We start from the raw sequence: 24,087 nt of genomic DNA on the forward strand, positions 1-24,087 counted from the left end.
CTGGCCTGTTGGGGCCTGAGATTCTGACATCGCTGAGGTGGCTTCTGGGAGGGCATCTGGGTGCGCACCTGGGGAGGCCCTGGGTTGTGGGCAGAGCTGGGCTGTGGGGGTGTGCTCAGGGCCTTGGGGTGGCGGGACAGGACTTGGATGTGGTGGGGGTAGTCTTCGAGACTGTCTCCTCATGTTCCGGGTTTGTGTGGCGTCTAGGTGGCATGACTGGACTTTCCGGGCCCCGGCCTGAAGGGAATGACCGAGGCGGGCCATGTGTAGCTGGAGAGAGCTTGTGTGTGTAAGGGGTGGTATGATAGGGGGGTAGGGGGACCCAGTGCAGCACCTGTGGTGGGTGGTCAGCTGGGTGCTGGGTCCCTGGCAGGCAAGACAGTGTGCCCCTCACTTCTTGCTCCTGGTAGGCACATCCAAGCCCCTGCCTCTAGCTGCTTCTGCTGCCCAACCCCATTTCAGCCCCTGGGCTCCTGCTTTCCTTGGTTTTGAGGTCAGGGGCCAGGGGTGGCATTGGAGCACCGGCTGGGCCGCTGGCTCCTCTTCTTCCGGAACTCGAACTCGTCCACCGTCCACACCGCGCCCTTCTCGCTCTCTACCCGCACAAAGCACTTGTGCAGGCTCAGGTTGTGACGGATGGCATTCTATGGGAAGATGACCAACCCAGTGGGCACGTCATCCTTGGAGGTCATTGAACCCCACCTCCCATCCCTTCCCTCAGAACTTCTAAGCCCTGCCCCAGATCCACCTAATTCTGGGCTTGTCCCAGCCCTGGATGTTTTGGGGGTGTCACTCAGTGCCATACCAGCCCCTTGCCACCTCCAGAGGTGCTCACCTTCCACGTGGATGGGTGGTTCCTGAAGAAGGCAAACATGTGTGTGAACCAGTGATAGATCTCGTTGAGTGTCCGCTGCTTCTGGGGAGACTCCAGGATGGCCTGGAGGTTGAGGGGGGTGTGTAAGTAAGGGTGCGGGGTCAGGCTTAGAAAGGGTCATGTGACATGGGGTGGGTTTGGAACAGGCAGAGGGAGAGGATGTGGGGGGACACATAGGCTTTGATCTGGGGAGAGGGGAGGGCTAGGATAAGATTTGGTCAAGGAGCAGCACTGACCTGGTTGGGAGGCCACCAAGATCAGGGTGGGGTTTCAGTGACTAAAGGCCAGGGATAGAGTTGAGATTCTTGGAGCGGGATTGGAGGCTTCAAGGCTTAGGGTGGTCAAAGGCCAGGAGGAGGACAAGTAAATGCAGGGTGGGGGTCAAAGGCCAAGTAGAGTTCAAGGCAAGGGAAGGGGTTGATTAACAAACAGGGCAGGATGACTGGGTGAGTCAAGGGGTGAGGATTGGTTGCTGCATGGTGTTAGGTCAGGGTTCCACAGTGGGCCCATTTTCTAGCTCCTTCCTGTGTTGGGCTTTTGTTTAGGCTCCTGGTCGCGAGCGAGGTTGGTGGCAGTGACACTGCGGTTGGTAGCATGGGGCTCAGGGATGGGAGACTTGGCCCTGTTTGGGTTTAGGAGTGGGACTGAGAGACAGTGATGATGGCTGCAGTGAGGGCGTGGATCAGGATGGACAGAATGTGAGGAAGCCTCAGATGAGTATCTGAGTGGGCCCTGGAGAATATACTGGGAAAGCCTAAGTGGGATTCCAAAAAAAGGGGTTGGGATGGGGTGAGGTGAGGAAGGCTGTAGGGTGGGATACAGTGAAAATTGTTGACCTCTCAGGGATGTCCAGCTGGGAAAGGCACTGGGATACAACCTGGAGTGGAGCGGGGCATGACCAAAAGGCAGAGATCATAGAGATGCATTGGGGGTCTGGGAACAGGGTCAGGGTGGGGTAGAGGGGGGCCTATCAGAAAAGGGATAGGTTTCAGGCCAGAATTTAGCTTGGGTCTAGGCAGGGTTTAGGTTTGGGTGAAGCCAATGTGGGCATCACAGCCAAGGCAAAGGTTATTGCAAGAGTCTGCTCTGGAGGCGCTCAGAGGGGTGGGGGCTAGGAGTCTGAGAGTCATCCCCTACACCCTTTGTCTTGCTTCCCTTGGGTCTGAGCTGCTTGCTTACCCAGCGAATGAGGGTGGCGTAGGTGAACGGTGGCCGCATGTTGTGAAACTTGAAGTAGTCCATGTTGTGGAAGAACTCTGGGGTGAGGGGGATGGTGAGAGAATCAGGGACCCTCCAGTGACTCCTCACTTCCGTCACCTCCCTCTTTCCCTCTTCCTACTCTCCAGCTTCTGTACTGCATGGGAACCCCGAAATACTGTTGTCCTAAGTGCTTGACATAAATGCGATCATTGACTCCCTGTACTTCTCTCTGCAAATCATGTGTTATTCTTCTCAAAGATTCTTTCTGTTTATGTTTTTGGTTGGGGGGGGGCATTCGGCAGTGCTCAAGTCTTACTCCTGGATCTGTGCTCTCTGATCAATCCTGACAAGGCTTGGGGGAGGGATCATATGAGATACTGGGGATTGAAAGCACACTGCCCACTGTACTATCGCTCTGGCCCGTTCACTGGTTTTTGTTTTTGTTTGAGAGCCATACCCAATGGTGCTCAGGGGGTGAGTCCTGGCTCTATGCTCATGAATTACTCCTGGTGGCTTGGGGGACCATATGGGATGCCAGGAATTGAACCTGTATCGGTCATATGCAAGGCAGATGCCTTACCTGCTGCATTATTATTCTGTTCCTCCCCCTTCACTACTTTCTGATGACCAAATGAGGGGTTGTAGTACTGAGTAAGACCCCAGTTCATAAGGGAGACAGGGTGAAACCTGAGAAACACTCATTTGGGACCCCTGAAGGCCACAGGAGGACTGAGAGGAAGCTGTTCACCATCAGCATGCTCGCCAAAAGACAATGGAGTGTAGCCAGTGAGGGGATGGGGCGGGGGCCACTGTGGGGAGCACAGAACATCCTTACCTGGGAATGTGTTATTTCCATGACTGCCCCAGAGATGCCTCCGCACAGCAAACAGACCACTGGGGGCTTCGTGGGGGCCGGGCCAGGCCGGGATAGTGGTGCCTGGGGATCCTGCAGCTACAATGCAGCAGGAGCCTTTGTCAACTGAAGCCTGGGAGTGGGGTGAGGGCAGAAAGATTGGTGACCCCATAGGCTTCAACTTTCCACTTGAAAATTTGGGGGGATCACAGTGGAGTAAGTTGGGCTTACTCATGGCTCTGCTCAGGGACCACTCCTATCAGGCTCGGGGGATCATATGGGGTGCCAGGGATTAAACCTGGATCTGCTGTGTGCAAGGCAAATGCCCTTCCTGCTACCTCTTCAGCCTTCCGTTTGAATTTTTATTGGCAGGGGAGGTGCTTGGCCACATATAGTGGTGTGTTCGGGACTTACTCCTGATTCTGGGCTCAGGGGTCACTCCTGGGAGGCCTGAGGGACCCTATGCAGTGCCCAATGGGCTAGCTGCATGCAAGGCAAGGAGTTGGCCTGCTGAGGAGGGCCCAGTCCCTCCACTTGAATTTAAAATGTTTTTTGTTTTGGCTTTTTTTTTTTTTTGGTGGGGCAGAGGATGCAACCTGTTGGTCTCACACATGTCAGGGAAATGCAGTGCTGCTGAGCTACAATTCCGGCCCTTCAGTGTTTCACAAAACAAGGGCAGCCTTGACTCAAGCCTGGGCTGCTATGGATTTCCGGACTGGGTGCATGCTGGGTGCGTACAGCTCCCAGATGCTAGGACCCTGAGCAAGGGCTGGACAGGGCTCCTCTATGCCGCCATCCCAAGTGGTGACATGGGGGAAGTCATCTAAGCCTTGTGGCCTCTATTTCCCTCATCTGAAATGGGAAAGACAGTAAAGCCAGACTCACAGAGTCATCACAAGGGCTGAAAGAATTGAAACCTGCAAAATACTCAGAGGCAGTGGCCAGTGGCCAGAGGTTAGGGCACTTGTCCCGCAGGTGGCTGACGTAGATTCAAACCCTGATGCCCCATGTGGTCCCCTGAGCCCTGTCAGGAGGAATTCCTGAGTGTGGAGCCAGTAGTAACCCCTGAGCAGCAGTGGGCGTGGCTCAAAATTAAAAAAAAAACAACATGCTCAGAGGCAGCTTCATGAAGATGGGATCTGGGCATTCCCCCCACCTCGACCACCTTTTCACATGCTGCAGTTACCATCTTGGCACATGGGCCCTGCAATTTCATTCTCTGAGCTCCAGAGCCAGTCCTACCAGTTGGGTCTGCCTTCAGGACACCAGGAGGTTTGGGCATCTTTTTTTTTTTTCCAAGCCGGGGTGTTTTGGTTTGGTTGAAGGGCCACACCCGGCAGTTCCTCAGAGGTTACTCCCCATGGTGATCAGCAGGGGAGGGGGGGTCACCCTGACTGTGGCTCTGGGACCATGTACAGCCAGGGATGGTGTCCAGGCTTCCGTCACACAGATCACGTGCTCAGCCCTCAGGGCAGATTGTGGGTTCTGAGGGTCAGAGCAGTTGTGACTGGATGGAGCAGAGCCGCAGGGCTGGGGATGTTTGGATCTGGGGACTTGGGACCAGTGAGCCCAGGGCTGGGTTCAAAAACCAGTCCCGTGAAGGCCCCACTGGGGATGGGGGTGGCTCACCACAGAAGCTCCCTTGGTCAGAGTCATCTTCCCGGCCAGGTGGGCCTGCATTGCTCCCAGCTTCTCCTTCTCCAGCACCAGCTATGAGGGTCATACCAAGTGAGGCCTCGGCCTGAGTGTCTGCCCTTTTCTTCAGGCTGGCCTCCATCCTGGGGGAGCTGGACTCCTGGCCCAGGCAGAACCAGTGTCGTCCTCTGCCCCCGCCCTGTGCTGTCCCTCCCCGCACGGCTACATCACCTTCTGCTCCAGGGACTGGACCACCTCACGCTGAAGGAGACACTGCGCACGGCCCTTCTCATCCAGGAGATGGTCTGTCTGACAGTGCCTGGGGAGTGGGGATTCATGGGATGACTGTGGTGGCCCAGCGTCAGTGCTCTGCATTCCAAGAGGATGTGGGGGGTGGGGGTGGGGGTGCTCATGGTTCACCTTTCCCTTCTCTTGATTTAAGTATCCCCCACACCTGTTGTTCCCTCAACACATGCTCTTTTTTTTTTTTTTGCTTTTGGGTCACACCCAGCGATGCTCAGGGGTTACTCTTGGCTCTGCACTCAGGAATTACTCCTGGCGGTGCTCAGGGGACAATATGGGATGCTGGGAATCGAACCCGGGTAGGCCGCATGCAAGGCAAACGCCCTACCCATTGTGCTATTGCTCCAGCCCTAGTACATGCTCTTTGCATGTAGTAGGTATGAGGCCTGAAGGCAGGAGGCTGCCGGAAAGCGGGCTGAGTAGAGGAGCACAGGAAAGGCAATTCTACAGTCCGTGCTGTGCCAAGGACTGACTGTGGAGAGAACCAGATGTGTTGAAAAAGAATGTGTATGTGTGCGAGAGAGTGTGCGTGAGAATGAGATTGTGTGTGTGAGAATGTGTGAGTGTGTGAGTGTGTATGAGTGTGAGAGTATGTGTTAAAGTGTATGAGAGAGAGAATATATGTGTGTGTGAGAGAGAGACTTAGACTTCAGTGTTAAATAAAAAATCCAGCTTGAGTGTTGGCAGGGCAAAGCAGTTGGGAATTCAGATCCTGAAGCCTGGCTCCCCAGGGTCAAATTCCTGCTCCATCATGGAGGAACCAGATCTCCTTGACCGAAACACTTCAGCACTCTAGTCTCAGTTTCTGAGTAAACTGGAGAGGAATGTAGCACCCATCTGTTCATTTTGCCCATCATACAGAAGAGGAGACTGAGGCCTATGAAAGTGATATCACTGGCACAAGGTGGCACAGTAGGTGTAGGAGAGAGATGGGGAATGTAACTTGCACTCTCAACTCTGGCCCCTTGCACCTTACTACCTATGGGGATGAGGCTTGCACCCTTGACCCCCGCCCACAATGCCATGGACTGGAATGGGTCAATGCCACTCACTTGAGGAAGTCCTCGGGTTCCTCAAAGGCCTTCTCGCATCCAGGCCACTTGCACACACCATTGGCCAACAGTGAGTAGGAGCCCTGGGGCCCGGCTGAGAGGGTACTGGGGGGAACAGAAGGTGTCAAGGGCAAGGGAAATCTAGGAGGGGGCCCTTCCCGGCTACACCCACTGACCTGTCCTTCCTTGGTGCACTGGTGCCTGGGAAGGTACACAGCACTGCTGGTTCCCTGGACACCCACTCCAGGCTGGCCACGTTGATTCCTGAAGGAAGGGAGGGAGCAGGGTACCTGTGAGCACTGCAGGCTGGTGTTGGAAGCTCAGCCACCCCAGCCTCTCCTTTTGGGCATCTAACAATCCTTCTGAACCCTGACTCCTGGTGCCTTTCTGGGATTCCTCATATCTCAGGCACAGGAAGCAGCCCCTAGATTGACATTCACCAGGATTCACACACACACACACATATATGTATATATATGTATATATACATATATATATATATATATATATATATGCTTTTAGGGTCACACCTGACGATGCTCAGGGGTTAGTCCTGGCTTTGCACTTAGGAATTACCCGTGGCGGTGCTCAGGGGGACCATATGGGATGGTGGGAATTGAACCCGGGTTGGCTGCATGCAAGGCAAATGCCCTACCCGCTGTGCTATTGCTCCAACCCCTCACCAGGATTCATATTAATTTTTTTGTTTGTTTTTGGGGCCACACTTGGTGGTGCTCAGGGGTCACTCCTGACTGTAGTCAGAAATCAGTTTTGGCAGTGCCTGGGAGACCATGTGGAATGCTGAGGATTGAATCCAGGTTGGTTGCATGCAAGGCAAGTGCCCTACCTGCTGTACTGTCGTTCTAGCCCCCGGGGCTGACATTTGGAGTACCTTTGCAGAGAGCTGCGGCTCTGGGACTTTTGACATTCTGCACACTGCACTAAGATTCTGAGCCTGACATTTGGGGGAGGCTGGAGTTTCCCGGATGATCAGAGTCAACACCCCTGATCTCTTTGGGGGGTCATAAGTCAGCAGCTTGTGCTGCTTCGGGACTTGGGGACTTTGGGGAGTCACAGGGCAAAGTGTTACCGGGTGGCAGGCCAGGTCGGGTCTTGAGGGAGAAGACGCTGGTGGCAGTAGTTGGTGGCGGGAGGCTGATCATAGTTGGGCTGTCGAGGGGGCGTACTTGCAGCACCGGGGTCCGGGCATGAGATTCCACTGTGGACAGCTGGGGGCACACATGGGCGTGAAACGGCCAGACCCACTCCACCTCTCCCGTCCACTCCCTCACTCCTCCCCACAAGTTTCCTCTTTGTACCTGGTGCAGAAACTGTGGGCTGTCCTGGAGGAGGGCCTGCAAGTGTGGCGAGGTGCCCAGCCGGGCTCCGGATGGGGCCATCATGACTAGGGGAACCGCAGGCAGCTGCAGGGACAAGGCAGGAGGGTGACATACGACCCTGCTCCACCTGCTTCGACATGTCTCATTCCTATTCTCTTGCTCACACCTGCTAGGCCCGTGGCCATTCCTATTTTACCCAGGTGGCTACTGGGGCTCAGAGCGATGGGCTTTGTGGGATTACACCTCTGGGCTCAGCTCTGTCTGCTCATCCATCTCCTGGGGGCCCCGGCCCTTCCCCTCTGCCATATGGGGCCAGGTAGACAGGGCATTACCCACCGCACCACCACCACCACCACCATACAGTCTTCTCTCCTGAGACAGGGATGGGAAGTAGCGAGCCTCGGATCTCTGAGACCTGCGAAGTGGGGACTTCCTTGGCCCTGTGACATCTGCATAAGTCACAGACTCGCCTGGGACCCAGAAAACCACTTCCTGTGCCCTAGCTGGGCCCCCCGCCCAGTGCCACAGTAAAGGTCGGCACCTATAGGCCCAGGTACCCCACCCTGCCTGCCCCATCCTGGGCCCTGGGCCTCACCTGCAGCTGTGATGGTGGCATGGGGTTCAAGGAGGAGCAGGTGGCAGCATGGGCCCCCCCTCGAAGGTCCCGTTCCTGGGAGGCAGCTGCCAGGCCCTTACTCCCCAGCAGGTCAGAGGTCTTGGTTGCTGCCCTCCAGCTGGGCGAAGTTCCTGGGGATGCGTTGAGCACCAGTGATGGGGCTGCAGGCTTGGTGGGCCTGGGGTTGGGCATTGGGCCTTTGTCTAAGAGCCGGCTGTGGGGACAGAGGGGGATGGAGTTACATGTTGTGGTAGGTATGTTTGTGCACTGGGAATACTTGATTCCATGGGTTTGTTCCTTGGTCCCAGCAGGCCTTGGCTGGGGCATGACTCAGAGAGCTCCCTCAGCTGTATCCCAACTTTGCCCGTGCACCTGCATGTATTTACTACCCCCCAGCTCCAGTGAGGACCACAGGCGTGCCTGGCTTTCTGCATTGGCCCAATGCCTCTACACGCTGTTAAGCCCTGGTTAGGCTGTACCTTCTTCACGGAAGATGAGCATGAATGCAGTGGGGCTATGGGTGAACACCATGTACCAAGCAAGCAGTGGTAGAGACCCAGAGTCTGGGCAAGGGCTGTTCATGAGTGGGTGGCTTCTGAGGGTGCTGCAGACTAGATCTAGGTGAAATCTCCTAGCAGGCTGCAGAGATCACGTGGGATGGAGGGTCTCTAAGACTTGGGTATTAGTCTGGGCTGCTGGAAGGACCAAAGTGAGATGTCGGGGGGTGGGTTGTAGGATTGGGGATAATGACCCAGGGGTGGATGCACACTCAGAGTCTGGCATTAGACATGCTCAGGGGCAGCCGAGTACGAAGTTTCTGGAACTCATCTGGTAAGGGCAAGACCGAGTCATCTGGGAACTTCTGACCTGCACAAAGCTGGCATGGTAGGGCCAGTGAGGAGGGGAGAAAGCAGGGGCCTGTTGGCACCCTGATACAATTCCTTCCTTAGCCAAGTTGATGCTAACCATTTTCACTCAAGGTTTTGTACAAGGGCACTCCTGTAATTCCCCCCTGCCCATGCCCCCTGTTTATGCTCACACTTCCTCCTCTTCCCCTGGCCAGGTCCTATCCAGAAGTCCCTACTCAAGGGCTCTAGGCAATGCCATAGGGCTTGACATTTACCATCAGGCAGGACCTTGTGACCTGGGAATCCTGGAATTCCAATCTAAGGGGAAGCCAGATCTGGCAAGGGTTGCCCAGTCCGAGCTCTATTTGACTAAAGGGGATCCATTGGAGTGGGCAGTGTTCCATTCCTATGGTGACTTGCAAGCTCCCCTCTGTCTCCACAGAACGTGCATGTGTGCATGCCTCCCAAGCTTCCCACTGTGCCTGCAGCACTGGCTGTCACACACATCCGCACAGAGCTAAGTGAGGCAGTCCAGCGGGACTCTGGGGGTGCATCTGATCCTTCTTTCCTCTGCTTTCAGGTCCTGTAAGTTGTCAGAGCTGTGGTACTGAGGGAGGTTGCAGGCATGTGTGTGTATGTGTGCGGGGGTGCTATTATACTGGGATCACCAGATGCCTGGATCTGGATCTGTGGAGGCTCAGGAAGAAGGGCTGAGAGAAATGTCATTGACTGTGAGACGGTGTGTGAATGAATGGGCATATGGATGAATCAGTGAAGGTGGGCATCATGGTTATATGTCTACAAGGTGAGGAACACCAGTAAGCCACCAGAAGCCAAGAGAGAGGGACTCTCAAATTGTCCCTCACAGGCCTAGTTGGAGCCAACTCTGCCAGCGCCTTGATCTCAGACTTGGAGCGTCCAGACCTGTGAGACAAAGCCCATCTATAAATAAATGGAGGTTTTATGTTCCATAAAGCTGAGCCCATAAAGTGATGGGCTGTTGGCGAATGGCTGTTGTTGATGTTGATGGGCTGTTGGCAAATGGCTGTTTCCCACCACCCTGGCCCATACAGCTGGCCTCTGGTCACATATGAAGCTGCCTGATACTGGGCCAGAGCTCTTAGGAAGTCTCCCCAACATGTCTGGGATGGCCTGACTCCAGGAAGCGAAGAAACATTCTCAGAAAACTGATGTGAGGGGCCAGAGTGATAGCACAGATGGGAGGGTGCTTGCTTTGCATGCAGTCAACCGGGGTTCAATCCCTTTCATCCCAAACAGTTCCCTGAGCACTGCCATGAGTAAAAACAACAAAAACAACAAGCAAGCAAACAAAAAACCCCAAAACCCAAAAAACCAAAAAGAAATTCAGAAAGGGGACACAGATATGCTGTCTGGAGGTGGGGACCCGGAGGGCCAAGCTGGGCAGCCAGTTTCCTGCATTGTCTGTTGGGGCGCCCCTTTCTGTTTCTCAGAACCTGCGTGGAGGATACAGAATGTGTTTTTGTATCAGGGTCTGCCTTTGGGCTCTCTTGTCACACGGCCCTGACTTCCCCGCATTTTCCCGTCATTGACGTCATGGCGGCCGGATGCGCCTGGCTTCATCAGCACGGAGGAAGAAAAGAAAGGGGCAGATACCCCACCCCACCCACCCCACGGGTTTCGTTCCGAGAATTGGCTGGCCCATCCAGCAGCTGGTGTGGCGGATGTGGTATGTGACGTCCATTTGGCCAACTATGACAAGCCCTGGGTCCATAGCCTTGGCCTTTTTTGGGCTCCGCAGAGACACATAGTTTGGTGCTTGGAGAGTGCCATGAAGACCCCACTGATTTCTGAATCCTTGGGATCTCCAAACTATACTACATCAGGATCATTTAAGATTAAAAGGATCCCAGGCTCTCAAACCCATCAACTCTGTTGAGTTCATGGGTCTATAGCATCTTAGGGTATGAAGGCCCATGTGTTGTCGGGACTCCATAGAACTCCTTTGAACTCCTAAAAGGACAGTAAACTCACTATTTACTTTTTAGGGCTTCCAGGCAACCAACTTCCCTTCTTAGTTGTGGACAGGCTGGAGGAGCAGAATTGTCCCCCGTTGGTAGTGTAGTGGTGAGCTAGGCTTCCTTCCCTCTATTCCTCTCCAACCTGGGGCCAAGGCTTTGCTGTTACCTAGCTCTAACTCTACTTGGACAGCAGTTGGGACAGTGATAGTGACCATCTCCCAGTCAGTGCTCTTGAAACACTTAGCCAAACACCATGACTGGTAAATGGACACCTTGAGACCTTCCTGTCCATTCTGGCACAGTGTTCTTGAACTTACAGCACTCTGTTGAAGATCGAGTGGTAGGGGAGGGGGTGAGGGCACAGTTGGCAAGGGTGCCACTATGGGGAGCAGATGTTTCGGCCATTGTGAGTAGAGATCCCCCTGAAGCTCTCTGGAGGAGCTCCCAAATAGAGCAGAGAGGCCAATGCTAGACATACAGTCAGACTATCTGACTGAGGTTCTTTCCTCTGGACAGAAGGTTTTCTGATTCATTTTCCGTGGAACCGCGCCCAGACTAGTTCTCATGAAACTGGGCCCCGTGTAGGGTCCATGGAGCCAACTTATGAGGAGGCTGGTACCAGAGCAGTAGTACATCAGGTAGGGCATTTGCCTTGCATGTGGCTGACCTGGGTTCAATCCACAGCATCCCATAGGGTTCCCTGAGCACCACCAACTGTGGCCACTCTCTTAAAAAACTAAAACTAAACTTATCAAAAGGCAGAAGGGGAAATGGCAGTACCTGGGGTGATTCCAGGACCTCATTCCCTCATCATGGGACTGAGAAGGAAACTGAGGCCTGAAACTGGGGGGAGATAGGGTCAAGGGTCCCACTGAGATTTCTCAGTTTAAGTCTTGGTTCTGCTACTGCATCTCTATGAGACCTTGGGAGAGACCCTCCTGCCCATCTCTCTCTTTCTTTTTGCTTTTTAGGTCACACCCGGCGATGCACAGGGGTTACTCCTGGCTCTGCACTCAGGAATTATTCCTGGCAGTGCTCAGGGGAACCATACGGGATGGGGAATCGAACCCAGATTGGCCGCGTGCAAAGCAAATGCTCTACCCACTGTGCTATTGCTCCAGTCTCCACCTGCCCATCTCTTGGCCTCAAGTTTTCCCTTCTGGAGACAGGGGAAGGGAGAAGTGTTCAGGAGATGAGACTAGGACCCTGGTGCTCTGAATCTCAGTGAGTTGTTATGAGTGTGCAGGATTTTGAGTCAACAGCTACCTCTCTCAAACCAGAGGACTAGCTAACTGATGGGGTCATACAGAGATGAAGAGAGAGAGAAACAGAGGAGCAGGGAGACAGGGATACCGAGAGAGAGAGACAGAGAGAGAGATGGGAGAGACAGACCCAGAGTGAGAGGGTCTAAGAGGAGAGAAATGAAGGCAGGGAGTAGAGAGATGAACCCATAGGAGCAGAAAGCCAGAGGAGTACAAAGACAGGGACAGAGAAACAGAAAGAAAGAGGGGCTGGAGAGATAATATAGTGGGTAAGGCGCTTGCCTAGCATGCGGCCATCCCAGGTTTGATTCCTTGCATCCTATATGGTCCCCTGAGCACCAACAGAAGTGATTCCTGAATGCAGAGGCAGAAATAACTTCTGAGCATCATTGGGTATGACCTCAACCCAACCTTCACAAAAAAAAAGAAGAGACAGAAAAACAACACAGGGAGGGCAGGGATAGAGTGGGGCAAGATAAACCCAAGTAAGAATGGTTGTTGGGGCCGGAGTGATAGTACTGTGGGTAGGGTGCTTGTCTTGCACGTGGCTAACCTGGGTATGATCCCCAGCACCTCATAAAGTCCCCCATGCCAGTCAGGGGTGATCTCTGAGACAAGAGTCTGGAGTAAGCCCACAACATTGCCAGATATGGCCCCCCAAAACAAATAAAACACCAAGGAAGTTACTGGTTTGTGGCTGGAGGAATGGACACTACCTGAAATAAGGAGGAATTAACAAAGAGAAAGATGCAGGCTGGAGTGCTATGGCTGGGTCATGCTCTGGATTATAAAACTACACAGTCAGCTAAGCAGTATGGCTCTGGTACAAGAGCAGACACTGCGGAACAGAACAGAGGAGAAAGCTCAGGCACAGACCTACGCAGAGAGGGAATCCAGCTTGTGATGAATGTGGCATTTCACATTCCACAGGGGATGTGGAGGACGGTTTGTGTAACAAATGTTTCTGGGATCACTGGGCAGTGTGTGTGTCTGTGTGTGTGTAAAGTTACGGTATAATCAGTCTATTTTTTCACCAAATTCTCTCTGTGCAATCTCAAAAGTGGACATCATCACACGCCCTAAAGTAAACTCCAGCTCCATTAAAGAGATAAATCATATTTAATCTTGATCTTGGGTTTAGTGTATGGCAGGCACTGTGCACTTAGGATGATTAATAGATTTGATTCTTCCAATGATCCTTTGAAGTCAATTCTACTCTCATCACTTTACAAACAAGGAAATGGAGGTATAGAGAGGTTCAACCCAGGCTTAAAAAATCACACAGAGGTCTTAGGGTGAGCCTGGGTTTGTCCCAGACAGTCTGGCTCCAGTACCCATTCTTAACCTCTACAGTAAGTGGAAAAAATGAAGCCATAAAGGAGACTAGAGGCTAACATTTGATTTCATTTTCAAGTAGGAAAGGACTTTCTAAGCACAAAACCAGAGACAGTAACCACAGAAAGACAGAGTAACCTATTTGACTATATAAAAACATCATAAGCATCACCAAACATTGTAAACCAATAGAAAAAAAACCCAGATGAAGAACTGAGGGGAAATATTTTCTCAGTATATGTGGCCGATGAAAGGTTAATATCCTTTTGAAATAAAAAGCTGTGACAAATCAATACAATGAAAGCCTGAGTAGGACGAAGGACACGACCTCTAAGACAACGCCCCTAACAGCCGAGACAGTTGGAGTAACACAAGGATACAAAAGTCAATCATGTGGCAATATTTTTTCTTATCTTTTTTTGTGGAGAAAAAATTAAAAATGTTAACTTTAATTCAGGATTAGCTTGAGTAAAGGGGGTATAAATTAAGACCTTTCTTTTGGTTTTTGGCTACTCCTGGCTGTGCTTGGGTCTTAGTCCTGGCTTTAAACTCAGGGATTGCTCCTGATAGGCTTGGGAGATCATCTGGGATGCTGGAGATTGGACTTGCGTTAACTGCATACAAGACAAGTACCCTGCCTGCTGAACTATTGCCCTGGCCCCAGGACAACTTTTTGGAAGGAGTTGCAGGGAGGGTGAGAAACCTTTAAAGTGTGCACAACCTTTGTCCCAACACATCAATTTTCAGGAATTCAAGCAATTAATCAGGGACAATTCTGGAATAAGCTAAAAGTGAGGCAAATGTTCCACCAACTGATACTTGGTCAAACCAATCTTTGCTCATGCCAACGTGAGGACAGGTTGCAAGTTCGTGTGTTGAAATAACTTTTAGTTATCTACAAATTATTCACTGAATTGGGTAGAACCAACAACAGTGGAATCCCAAGTTGGTTAATATAATCACAATTATCATTTAGCAAGCAGTTGCTATGTACTAACCGTTGCTATGTATTAAACTTACAAAGCTAAGCTCACCTCAGCACAGAAGAGCCTGCTCCGTTCCTGGACATGGTCTCTGAGCTGGGAACTGAAGGCCTTAGGTTGGACCATACAGGCAAAACCATGGTTCACAATGGCGTGAAGAACCCCCCACCCTCCACAAAGTTCCCCTTTCAAGCACCTCCAGGCACAATGGCATCTAAAATGCTCATCTGACAAAGGTTGCAGCTTCCTTCCATGGAACCAAACAATGTCTGGCCTTTTAAATGCCCATATCGACTGGTGAAGGGATGGGTATTCGAGCATTGTATAACTGAGATTTAAACCTGAAAACTTTGTAACTTTGTAACTTTCCACAATAAAAAATTAAAAAAAAAAAAAAAAAAGAAAGTAGATAAAGTACCAAAAAAAAAAAAAATAAATGCCCATATCGTCGGGGCTGGAGCAATAGCACAGTGGGTAGGTTTGCCTTGCACGCGGCCGACCCGGGTTCGATTCCCCTGAGCACCGCCAGGAATAATTCCTGAGTGCAGAGCCAGGAGTAACCCCTGTGCATTGCCAGGTGTGACCCAAAAAGCAAAAATAAATAAATAAATAAATAAATGCCCATATCGTCAGCAAGGTTACACCAGGCACTATTACTAAGTGTCAATGGCATACAAAGCTCTATGCTGGCTGAACAGGCAGGTGGGGGAGGCAAGATGAAAGATCAGAAGAGATGGTGGGAGAGAAATGGAGGAAAGCAGAGAGATAGAATGTGATCAAGATGGAGGAGATGGAGGGGCGAGAGAGTATAGAGCGGGTAGGGTGCTTGCCTTGCACGCAGCCAATCCAGATTTTGTCCCCGGCACCCTATATGGTCCTGCTAGGACTGTTTCTTGAGTGAAGAGCCAGGAGTAACCCCTGAGTACTGGAGAGTAGTCCAAAAACCGGAATTAAAAAATATGGAGGAGGTGGAGAAGATGATGCGAACCAGAGAAAGACAGGGAAGCGGGATGGAGTCTGTGTCAGGGAAGGGAGAAAGAGCAGGGCAGTAAAACACAGAAAGACCAAGAGAGGGTGAGCAAAGAAAGAGATGGGAACTATTGAGAGGTATGTCTGAACTTCCAGAGACATGGTTAAAATTTCCCACTGGACCCACACAGTATTTCCTTCCAGTGGGCCAAAGTCCTGAAATCCAGACATACAGGCAGGTGACACAGTTTTCAACATATGAGACACATCAACTTATCAGTCTCTGTCTGGATCTCAGTTTCTGCTCAAGCATTGAGGAAGGAGCTTACCTATGGGCCTGTTGGCATCTCTTAGGACTCAAATCATTTAATAAAAAGAACTTACCGGCTCAGGACCCTAGTTGTTGCAGGAGTCTTGCTTGCCCTTGGCCCCTCAGTGCCTACCTCAAATCTGTTCCTTCACTGCACGTGCATCTGTCAGTGGAGAACGAGGCTACTCACCTTGAGGAACTGGACCGACAGAAAAGGATCAGCTTGGCTTGTGGGAAACTGTCACATATCAAAAACAACTTTGCTTTTATACTGAGAAGAAAAACCACGTTGTGGAAGCCACAGACCTCTCTCTTCTAATAATCCAACTCTTTTTTGATGAGTGTGTGCACTGATAATCGTGGGGTTCTCATAAGTGCGCGCACACACACACACATACACACACACACACACACACACTCTCTCTCTGTTTCTCCTCTTCTTGATTATGAGACTTAAACGGAAATTTTGAAATTTTGGGTTTTTTTTTCTTTGCCCTTTACGAGTCATCTGAAAATATGATTTCTTCCCCTCACCACAGAGGTGAGAGGTAGCAATCAATGAGATAACAAGCTTATGAGAAACCACAGTTGAAAAAAGAAACGGGAAAAGAACTCAAATAAATCACAGGGGCATCTGTGCAGGCAGACACCATTCTGTGTGAAAAGTGACTGAGGGTCTCAGGTGAAAGAAACAGAGATGTTGAGGCCCTTTGTGCTGATGAGAAACACCAGGGCAATGGGATGGCGCTGCCTTTCCCAAGTTTGCACTTTGTCACCACTCGGTTTCCCCTTTGCAAAAATTGACATGCTCATCACCACTCTTATTGCTCAGGGAGGGTGGTTCTCAACAATCATGTAATCCTTTTCCCGCAGACCTTCTGAGAAGTATGAATGGGGAAAGGCAGGGAGGGCCCTGTATCCACTACTGTTCACAGAGTCCAAGAGTCTGAGAGTTAGTGCCTCTCAGACTCCATTGAACACCAGTGAAAAAAGGAGGAGCAATTCTTGCTATATCACACCTTAGGACCCCAGAGCTCCGAGCCAAAGCCCTCCTTGCCACCTCTGAGAAGGTCCCAATCAGGCACAGGCATGGAAGCACCCCTCCTTGTGGAAGTCAGGAAGTCCTGGAGACCCCGACCCTAGCACAGTCAGGCGCACCATGGTCTGTTGCTTCTGGAGCCTTGACCACTTTCTACCTCAACAAGTTCCAGTTTCCACAGATTAGGGATTCCGAATGTCCACCATCACCTCTTAAGGCTGACATTGATCTTGAGTGCCTGACACGGCACTGGACTTGTCTGAAAAATGGTCTCCTCTGAGCCTCACCGCTGTGCTTTCGGAGCTATCAGGTCACCATGGCTGTTTGACAGGTGGAAAAAATGGAGAAGCAGAGGAGTCTCACAACGTGCGACTGTCATAGAGCTGGCGTGGAGGTCATGTATGGTGCTGAGCCATGAAAAACTCCAAGTTTCCTCCAGTCTGATGGTCACGGGTTTGAAAATCGAAGATGCAATGACAGGGAGGTTCAGGGAACGGGAGCTTCTTCTGAGAACTTGATGCTTTGTGAGCTTTATACGTTATTTAAGCACTGGCCCATGGACTGTCTCTCCTTAGCAGGTGAGCTCGGCAAGAAAGATCAGCCTCAAGGCACCATGGTTGTTTGACAGGTGGAAAAAATGGAGGAAAAAAACTATTCTTCTGATAGTCCCAGAAGAAGCATCGACCGAGAGCATCAGTTTCTGGTTTCCCCAAGCCCTGCATGGCCCGGGTTCTGTCATGTATCAACTGTGCTAACTTCTCTTCAAGACTAGCTTCAGGCCTGGGGAAAGAAATTGGAAACAATTTTGAACTTATAGCAAACACAGAATGGCCAACAACCCACCCCTTCTCCCCTTTCTCTTCTTTTCCTCCCTCATCTCGCAAACCCTGCAAAAAAGGAGCTCTTCCCTCAGCTCAGACTCACCTTTCTGGAAAAAGCCCAGTGGGGGCCTGATAACCCTGGCTTTGTGATGACAAGAAAAAAAAGGTGAATAGAAAAAAAGAGCTTCTAAAAATCAGCAAACAACAATTAAAAAAATAGACCCAACCCTTCCTACCATCAGTTCAAAACAAAACTTTCACTGGCTGAGGCTTCTGAGGGTGGGTCACCGCTGAGACCTAAAGCTGGCCAGGGGCGACAGCCAGTTAAAGGGGGTCTCAATTGGAGGCCTACAGGGCACGTGGACTGCAGAGGCTTCACCGATGTTGTGGTATGTGGCTGGAAGCAAGAGGGGTGCCTGTCTGGAAAGAGTACTGGGGAGCCAACTTTAGGGATATTGCCAGGGGTAACAAGTTTAATCCACTTTTCCCCACTTCTGTCTAAATATTTCCTACATCTTTTTTTCTGGTTTTGGGCCATACCTGGCAGAGCTCAGGGCTTACGCCTGGTTCTATGCTTAAGGATCACTCCTGGCGGGGCAGGGGGGGGCACCATATGGGGTCCTGGTGATTAAACTCGGGTGCACCCTACCTGGTATGGCTCCACCCTTGGACATTTCCTCTACCTCTTGTATAATTAGAAACCAGATCCGTGCTAGAAGTCAAGGTAGGTTCCTAGGTACTTTTTCCCACTGAGGGAGGGGCTGGTTTTCTTTCAGGCTTAGAGGGATAGGCTACACCCTCTTCCCACCTTTCTAGATGGTCTCACTTCTGGGTACTTGCTTCATGTAAGGCCTTCTCAGAGAAGGAGAGAAACTTTGCTGGTGGTGGCTCCAGTCTCAGAAGGCCCCACCTGTGTGGGGCTGGGGTGGGGGATGGGAATATCACTGTAGCTGAGAACCAGGAACTTCGCAGAGGGAGGGCTGGCTGGAGTGTGGGGCAGATGGGCAGAGAACACTACCTCCTGGTATTGAACTATATCCTCTGGCATGGAAGTCTTCCTGGGCAGAGCGGGTGGGAGCATACACAGTGGTCAGTGAAAGTCTCAGATAAGGGGGGCTTTGAAAAAGCTTTGAAGGAGGAAGCAGTATAGATACCTGTAGAGTCCTAGTTGAAAAAAAGAGCCAATGCAGGGGAAAGAACCATAGTACGGTGAGTATTGCACTTGCCTTGCTCATGGCTGAACCAGGTTCAATCCCCATCACATCACATTGGCCTCCAAAGCTCCACCAGTAGTGATCCCTGAGCACAGAGCCAGGAGTAAATCCAGAGCACAGTCAGATACAGTCCCCCAAACAAAATGAACCATAAACAGTCAATGCAAAGACCCTGAGGTGGGAGTGTACATGATCTGCTCAAGGTCTACCAAGGAGATTGGGAAATTGGTCCCGGTAGCATGGTGTCAACTTGGGAAAGAGAGGTCAGAGAGGGACTAGGTGTAAACTCGGCAGGATCTTGAAAGGCCACATCAAGGAGTTTGTTTTTATTTTTTCACTGAGAGGAGTTGGCAGTGGAGGATGGGGCCGGGTGCAGTTTCTGAACACAGAAAGGATTTAGCCAGATCCCTTCAATGGCTGAATAGGATGATACTGGATCTGAGGGTGGAACTAGGAGACATGGGAGAGAGACGTCAGGAATTCATGCACACAATGATGATTGTGCTGGCGATGGAAGGGGTGAATAAAAGATAGGTTTGGAAAAAACTGAATGGTGAGTTACGGATATCGAGGGAGTCTTGGATAGCAATGATAGACAAGACAAGGATAGCAACTGTTTGAAGTAAGCGGGCAGGAAAGAGTTTTTTAACTACCTAATCAGCTTGAAATTTTAGGTGAGAGAAAATAAGGTTCAAGCTTTTGTTCCTCCACTATTTCATGGTAATTTGTGTGTGTATAATATTTATATAGTTAGGGATCTCTAACAAAAACATTTATATGGAGCAAGTTATTTTTTTTTGCTTTCTGGGTCACATCTGGCGATGCACAGGGGTCACTCCTGGCTCTGCACTCAGGAATTAGCCCTGGCGGTGCTCAGGGGACCATATGGGATGCTGGGAACCAAACCCAGGTTGGCCACGTGCAAGGCAAACGCCCTACCCGCTGTGCTATCACTCCAGCCCCTATTTAAATTTTTTTAAATAAAAAATATTTGTTTTAGTTTTGGGGCTACACCTAGCTGTGTTCAGAGCTTACTCCTGGTGCTACGCTCAGGGATCAGTCTTGGCAGGATCCGGGGTCCATATAGGTTCTGGAAATCTAACCCAGGTTGGTGGCATGCTAGGCAAGTGCCTTACTTGCTGTACTATCTCTCTGGCCCTTATACAGAGCAAATTATGTAAGAAATTAATGAAAACATTCCTTCTTGATGCCTGAACACATCCTGGATACTACAGGTATGCTGTGAGTCAGAACCTTGCACACACTAGGTATTCAGCAAATCCTCCCAGGATGGAGTGGGAGTGCGTGGGGGGACATATTTAGTGGACAGAATCTACACTCAAATTCCCATGGGTATTGAGATCACAAAGAATAAAAGTTCACTAGATGGAGGAAGCAGGAGGAGCCTCGGAGAGAGAACAGTAGGAAGAGCGCTGGGGGACAGAAAGAGGGTGAGGAGGATTCTGTGGGATGGAGTGCAGAGTTGTGCTAGGAAGGCAGAGCTTTGACTTCTGATTACATTAGCACGCCTAACACATATCCAACCAGCTCCGGGGGTTGCGGGGGGGGGGGGGGGACGGACACAGTCAGGCTATGTTTTGGTGATCTGAATTTACGATATAGTAATTTTCCAGGAAAGCAATTCCTCTTTCGGCCGTTCAATAGTGTTGCCTGAGAATGCTGAGGCTACGATAAGCATTCTAGGCTTGGGGCACCGCTCAAGCAAGGGTCAGTGGTGGGCAGAGAAGATTTAGTAACTAAGACACGAAGATCCATATGCTGTCTTAGATCTCACGTTAGGGTGCTATCTAAGTTTCCAGGGGGCTCTGGGAAGTCATTGACCTGGGGAAGTAGTGGGTCGGGCGTCCGTAAACCCACCCACAAACGGTGCACTCTTCCAAACGGTTTCCGGCATTCTAGGGTCCACTACCGTTCTCTCCCCTGGTTTCCTTATTGGTGATTCGTCCCCTCCTTCATACCGCCAAATGCTCCGATTGACTCCGCTGTTTCCAATCCCGCCTACGTGTCCCTCCTTCCGGAGACACTGTTTAGCCTCATGATTGGGTCACCCCGTTCCAGCCCTGCCTTTCTGAGGGCGCAAATGCCTCCACTATGGCATCCCCATTGGCTAGTCACCACCTCGCTTCCAGGTCGCTCAAGTACCACCTCTGGGTCTTCAAACTTCCATATTGGGAAGTTCCTCCGTCCTGACACCGCCCCTTGAAGGCAAGTACACTTACAAGACGCCCCATTGGCTCGCGGCAGCCCATTATCGTCATCCCTCCTCGGCAGCGCGCGGTTCCCCATTGGATGTTTGCCGTTTCCATCGTCCATCCCACCTCCTACGCTCGCCGTGGGCCTCCCGCTTTCCGGGCCTTTCTGTCCGCTCCCTCTGCCCCCCACTCCCCCTCGCCGGTCTCTCCGCCCTGCTACCCGCGCCCGACTCCGGTGTTACACTCCCGCACTTGCTTGCCTCCGGCTCCCTTCATCCCGGCCCCTGACCCGCCCCCCATTCACTGGCCTCCCATTGATTCCCGATCATCCCACCTCACGCACCGCCCATTCTCCAGCATCCCCATTGGCTTCGGGCTTCTTCGGCTCCCGATTCGCGTCTACGTCACCCGTGCGCGGCCCTCGACTGGCTCGCTGATCTATCACTCTTCGTGCCGCCGTCTCCGCCCCCTGCGAGCCGGCGCCCTGGGCCCGGCCTTCCCATTGGCTGCCTGCCCCTGCAAGCCCTGCCCCCGCCGGGCCCGCCGCCGGTGCCGTCGGTGCCGCCGCCGCCGCCGCCGCCGCCGATATGGCGCGCACGGCCCCTGTGGAGCCCCCGCTGCGGCCTCCCGCGCCCCCCTCGCCGGCCGCAGGCGAGCCCCGCACCTCGGTCGAGGCAGCGGTGGCCCCGCGGAGGGTGCTCTTCGCCGACGAGGCCCTGGGGCTGCCGCTGGCGCAGCTGCGCTGCTACCGGCCGTGGGGCGGGCCCGGGGCGGGCAAGATGGCGGCGGCGGCCGGGCAAGATGGCGATGGCGGCGGGGCGGAGGAGGACGACGATGGCGAGGATGGGGATGAAGGGGAGGAGGAAGAGGAGGCTTGCTCCGAGCCCTCGACGCTGTGCCCCGTGCCCGCTGGAGGGGGGTTTTACCTGGTGCCCACATTTTCGCTGCCGCCCGCGCCTGGCCGTCTGGAGCGCTTGGGGCGCGTCATGGTGGAGCTGGAGGCGCTGCTGCCGCCTCCCGGCGCGGTCCCCGGGGGTGCCGGGGTGTGGGTGCCGGGGGGGCGGCCGCCGGTACTGCGCGGGTTGGTGCGCGTGCTGAACCGCTCCTTCGAGAAGGCGGTGCACGTGCGGGCCTCGCACGACGGCTGGGCTTCCTTCTGCGACCACCCAGCGCGCTACGTCCCGCGCAGCCCTCCGGGGGCAGGAGCAGGAGGACCTGGAGCAGGCGATCCGGTCCTGGAACCGGCGCTTGGCCTGCGCCCTGGCCAGGTGGCCGCCTCCTCGCCCGACGACGGTGGCCGCACTGACCGCTTTGCCTTCCAGCTGCCCTTTGCTGAGGGCGCGGGCGATGGGGCGCGCCTGGACTTCGTGGTGCGCTATGAGACCCCCGAGGGCACGTTCTGGGCCAACAACCACGGCCGAAACTATACAGTCCTGCTTCGGATCGCACCCGCTCCCACACCCACTGATGCCGAAGGGCTGCCGCAGCAGCAGCAGCTGCAGCAGCTGGAGCCACAGCCCGAGTGCCAGGGTCCAGTGGAGGCTGAGGCCAGGCAGCTGAAGAGCTGCATGAAGCCAGTGAGGCGCAGGTAATGTCTACCAGCGCCACCTCCACCAGTGCAGGGCTGTGGCTAGGGGAGAGGCCAAAGCGTCCCGACCCAGGAAGCACCCAGGCCTGGTCATCAGGCTAGGGAGGAGGGCGAAGTGTCGTCACGGAGCTCAGACTGGTGCTAGGTTATGTTTTAATGCCTGGGGTTGCCTTTGTTCATTGAGTGAGCTCCACAGTAAAGCCCTGAACCAGACAGACATCTCCCCTGCCCGCCAGGACCATACAGGCTCCTCGTGTAGGAGACAGTTTGCAGAAACAAGCCAGCAGGTGTGATCTTTAAGTAGGACAAGTTAGTGGTGAAGAGGAAAGGGAAATCAAATAAGGCCATAGTTTGAGGAGAGAGTAGCTGCTGGAAATAGGCTATTCAGGGCCGGTCTTTGAGGGGGAAGGCTTTAGATGATGGTAAGAATTATGCACAGATAATTGGTTTTGGGTGAGAGTTGGCAAAGGAACCTAGAAGGACTTCTTGGAGTAGGTGTCCTTTTAAACTGAGTCCTGAGTGATAAAGAGGGGTAGTGATGCATAATCACAGGAGCCAGGGTTTTTCTAGCCAGGCGGAACCCACGAGTGCTAAAATTCTGAGGTTGGAATAACCTTGATGTGACTAATGGGATGATATGTTGGAGCTGGAGAGAAGGGCGGTGATACAGGCAGATTGGACCCAGGGCCTGGCCTGTAGAGAGCAGGGAAATCTGCTCATTTCAGCAGGGCACAGGACTCCAGAGGACGAAACTGGTTGAGGAAATGATGACGCCTTGCTTGGCAATTAAGCTCTGTCTGCCTTTGAAGTCTGTGCACTCTCTTTACTGTTAGATGCTGAGGGAGTGTGCAGCCTGCAGAATGGAGGATCTGATTCCTTGGGCTCCCAGGGAAACAGTGGTTCTGGCAGAGACAACCGTTTTGCAGCAGCACTTGTGGCTCAGGGCCTTTGTGCTGTTGCACCTTACACTCTTCTAGGGTTTGGTTCTCAAACTGAGTTCTCTCAAGGTTGCAAATAGTCCGGATTCTTGGGGGAGCTCACCAGAGGCTAGTCTGGGAGAAATCAAGTCTCTCTGTCTCTCTGTAGGGGAAATGCATATGTTTCTCTGCTCCTGGGAGAACTGGGAACATGCTTTTGGACTTTGTATATGCTTGATGAGAATCATCTGCGAGGTGTTTGTGGTCCTGGCAAGACTGTAGGCTTTGAGTGGCTCAGGAGATGTGGGTTGGGACTTGGAGGGGTTGGGGAGAGAAGGGGGCAGAAATGCCTGGCCAGGTGAGCGCAGAGGCACACAACCATCTGTGAGCCCCAGAGTAACTTGAAGACTTAGACAGGAGCAGGGAGGTGGACAGAATGGCATTCCTTTCAGCATTACGAGTGTGCATTCTGATCTAAGAGTGCCTGGGTTCTAATCTGAGTCCTGTCATCTATAGACCTGGTGACCTTGGCCAACTTTACCGCACTGTGCCTATGTTCCCTCCTCTGTAAAAAACAGGTAATTTCAGCCCTTACTTAAGAGACGGGTAGATGTGCACAGCACACAGGCTGGCACAAAATTGTGCCTTAGGCTTGGCAGCTCGCATTAGCCAGAGTTTCTCTTCTGGGTCTCCTTGGATTCTCTTTTCAAATTCT

At 52.5% G+C, this 24,087-nt stretch overlaps 2 protein-coding genes across 4 annotated transcripts in view; one reads left to right on the forward strand and one right to left on the reverse strand.

The window, feature by feature from the left end:
* Positions 1 to 489: 489 nt before the first annotated feature.
* FOXP3 (forkhead box P3) lies at positions 490 to 21,078 on the reverse strand. Its single transcript, XM_055119931.1, has 13 exons — positions 20,895 to 21,078; positions 16,600 to 17,399; positions 7,853 to 8,087; positions 7,237 to 7,341; positions 7,008 to 7,146; positions 6,094 to 6,181; positions 5,918 to 6,022; positions 4,794 to 4,881; positions 4,557 to 4,637; positions 2,910 to 3,060; positions 2,054 to 2,130; positions 836 to 937; positions 490 to 644 (listed from the first exon to the last, which is right to left on the reverse strand). The coding sequence occupies exons 3-13, from the start codon at positions 8,063 to 8,065 to the stop codon at positions 495 to 497; spliced, it is 1,299 nt and encodes a 432-aa protein (XP_054975906.1). The 5' UTR covers positions 8,066 to 8,087; positions 16,600 to 17,399; positions 20,895 to 21,078; the 3' UTR covers positions 490 to 494.
* A 296-nt stretch (positions 21,079 to 21,374) lies between these two features.
* PPP1R3F (protein phosphatase 1 regulatory subunit 3F) overlaps positions 21,375 to 24,087 on the forward strand; it is a 64,390-nt gene continuing 61,677 nt past the window's right edge. Inside the window, exon 1 of one of the 3 annotated variants that reach the window (XM_055119926.1) lies at positions 21,375 to 22,455. In XM_055119926.1, coding sequence (XP_054975901.1) covers positions 21,455 to 22,455 — 1,001 coding nt within the window. In that variant the 5' untranslated portion in view covers positions 21,375 to 21,454. The remainder of the gene's footprint in view (positions 22,456 to 24,087) is intronic. The other 2 variants (XM_055119925.1, XM_004606565.2) reach the window with 2 other exon arrangements.

Source organism: Sorex araneus, chromosome X (assembly GCF_027595985.1).
Source record: "Sorex araneus isolate mSorAra2 chromosome X, mSorAra2.pri, whole genome shotgun sequence".
In the NCBI taxonomy this organism is placed as follows: Eukaryota; Metazoa; Chordata; class Mammalia; order Eulipotyphla; family Soricidae; genus Sorex; species Sorex araneus.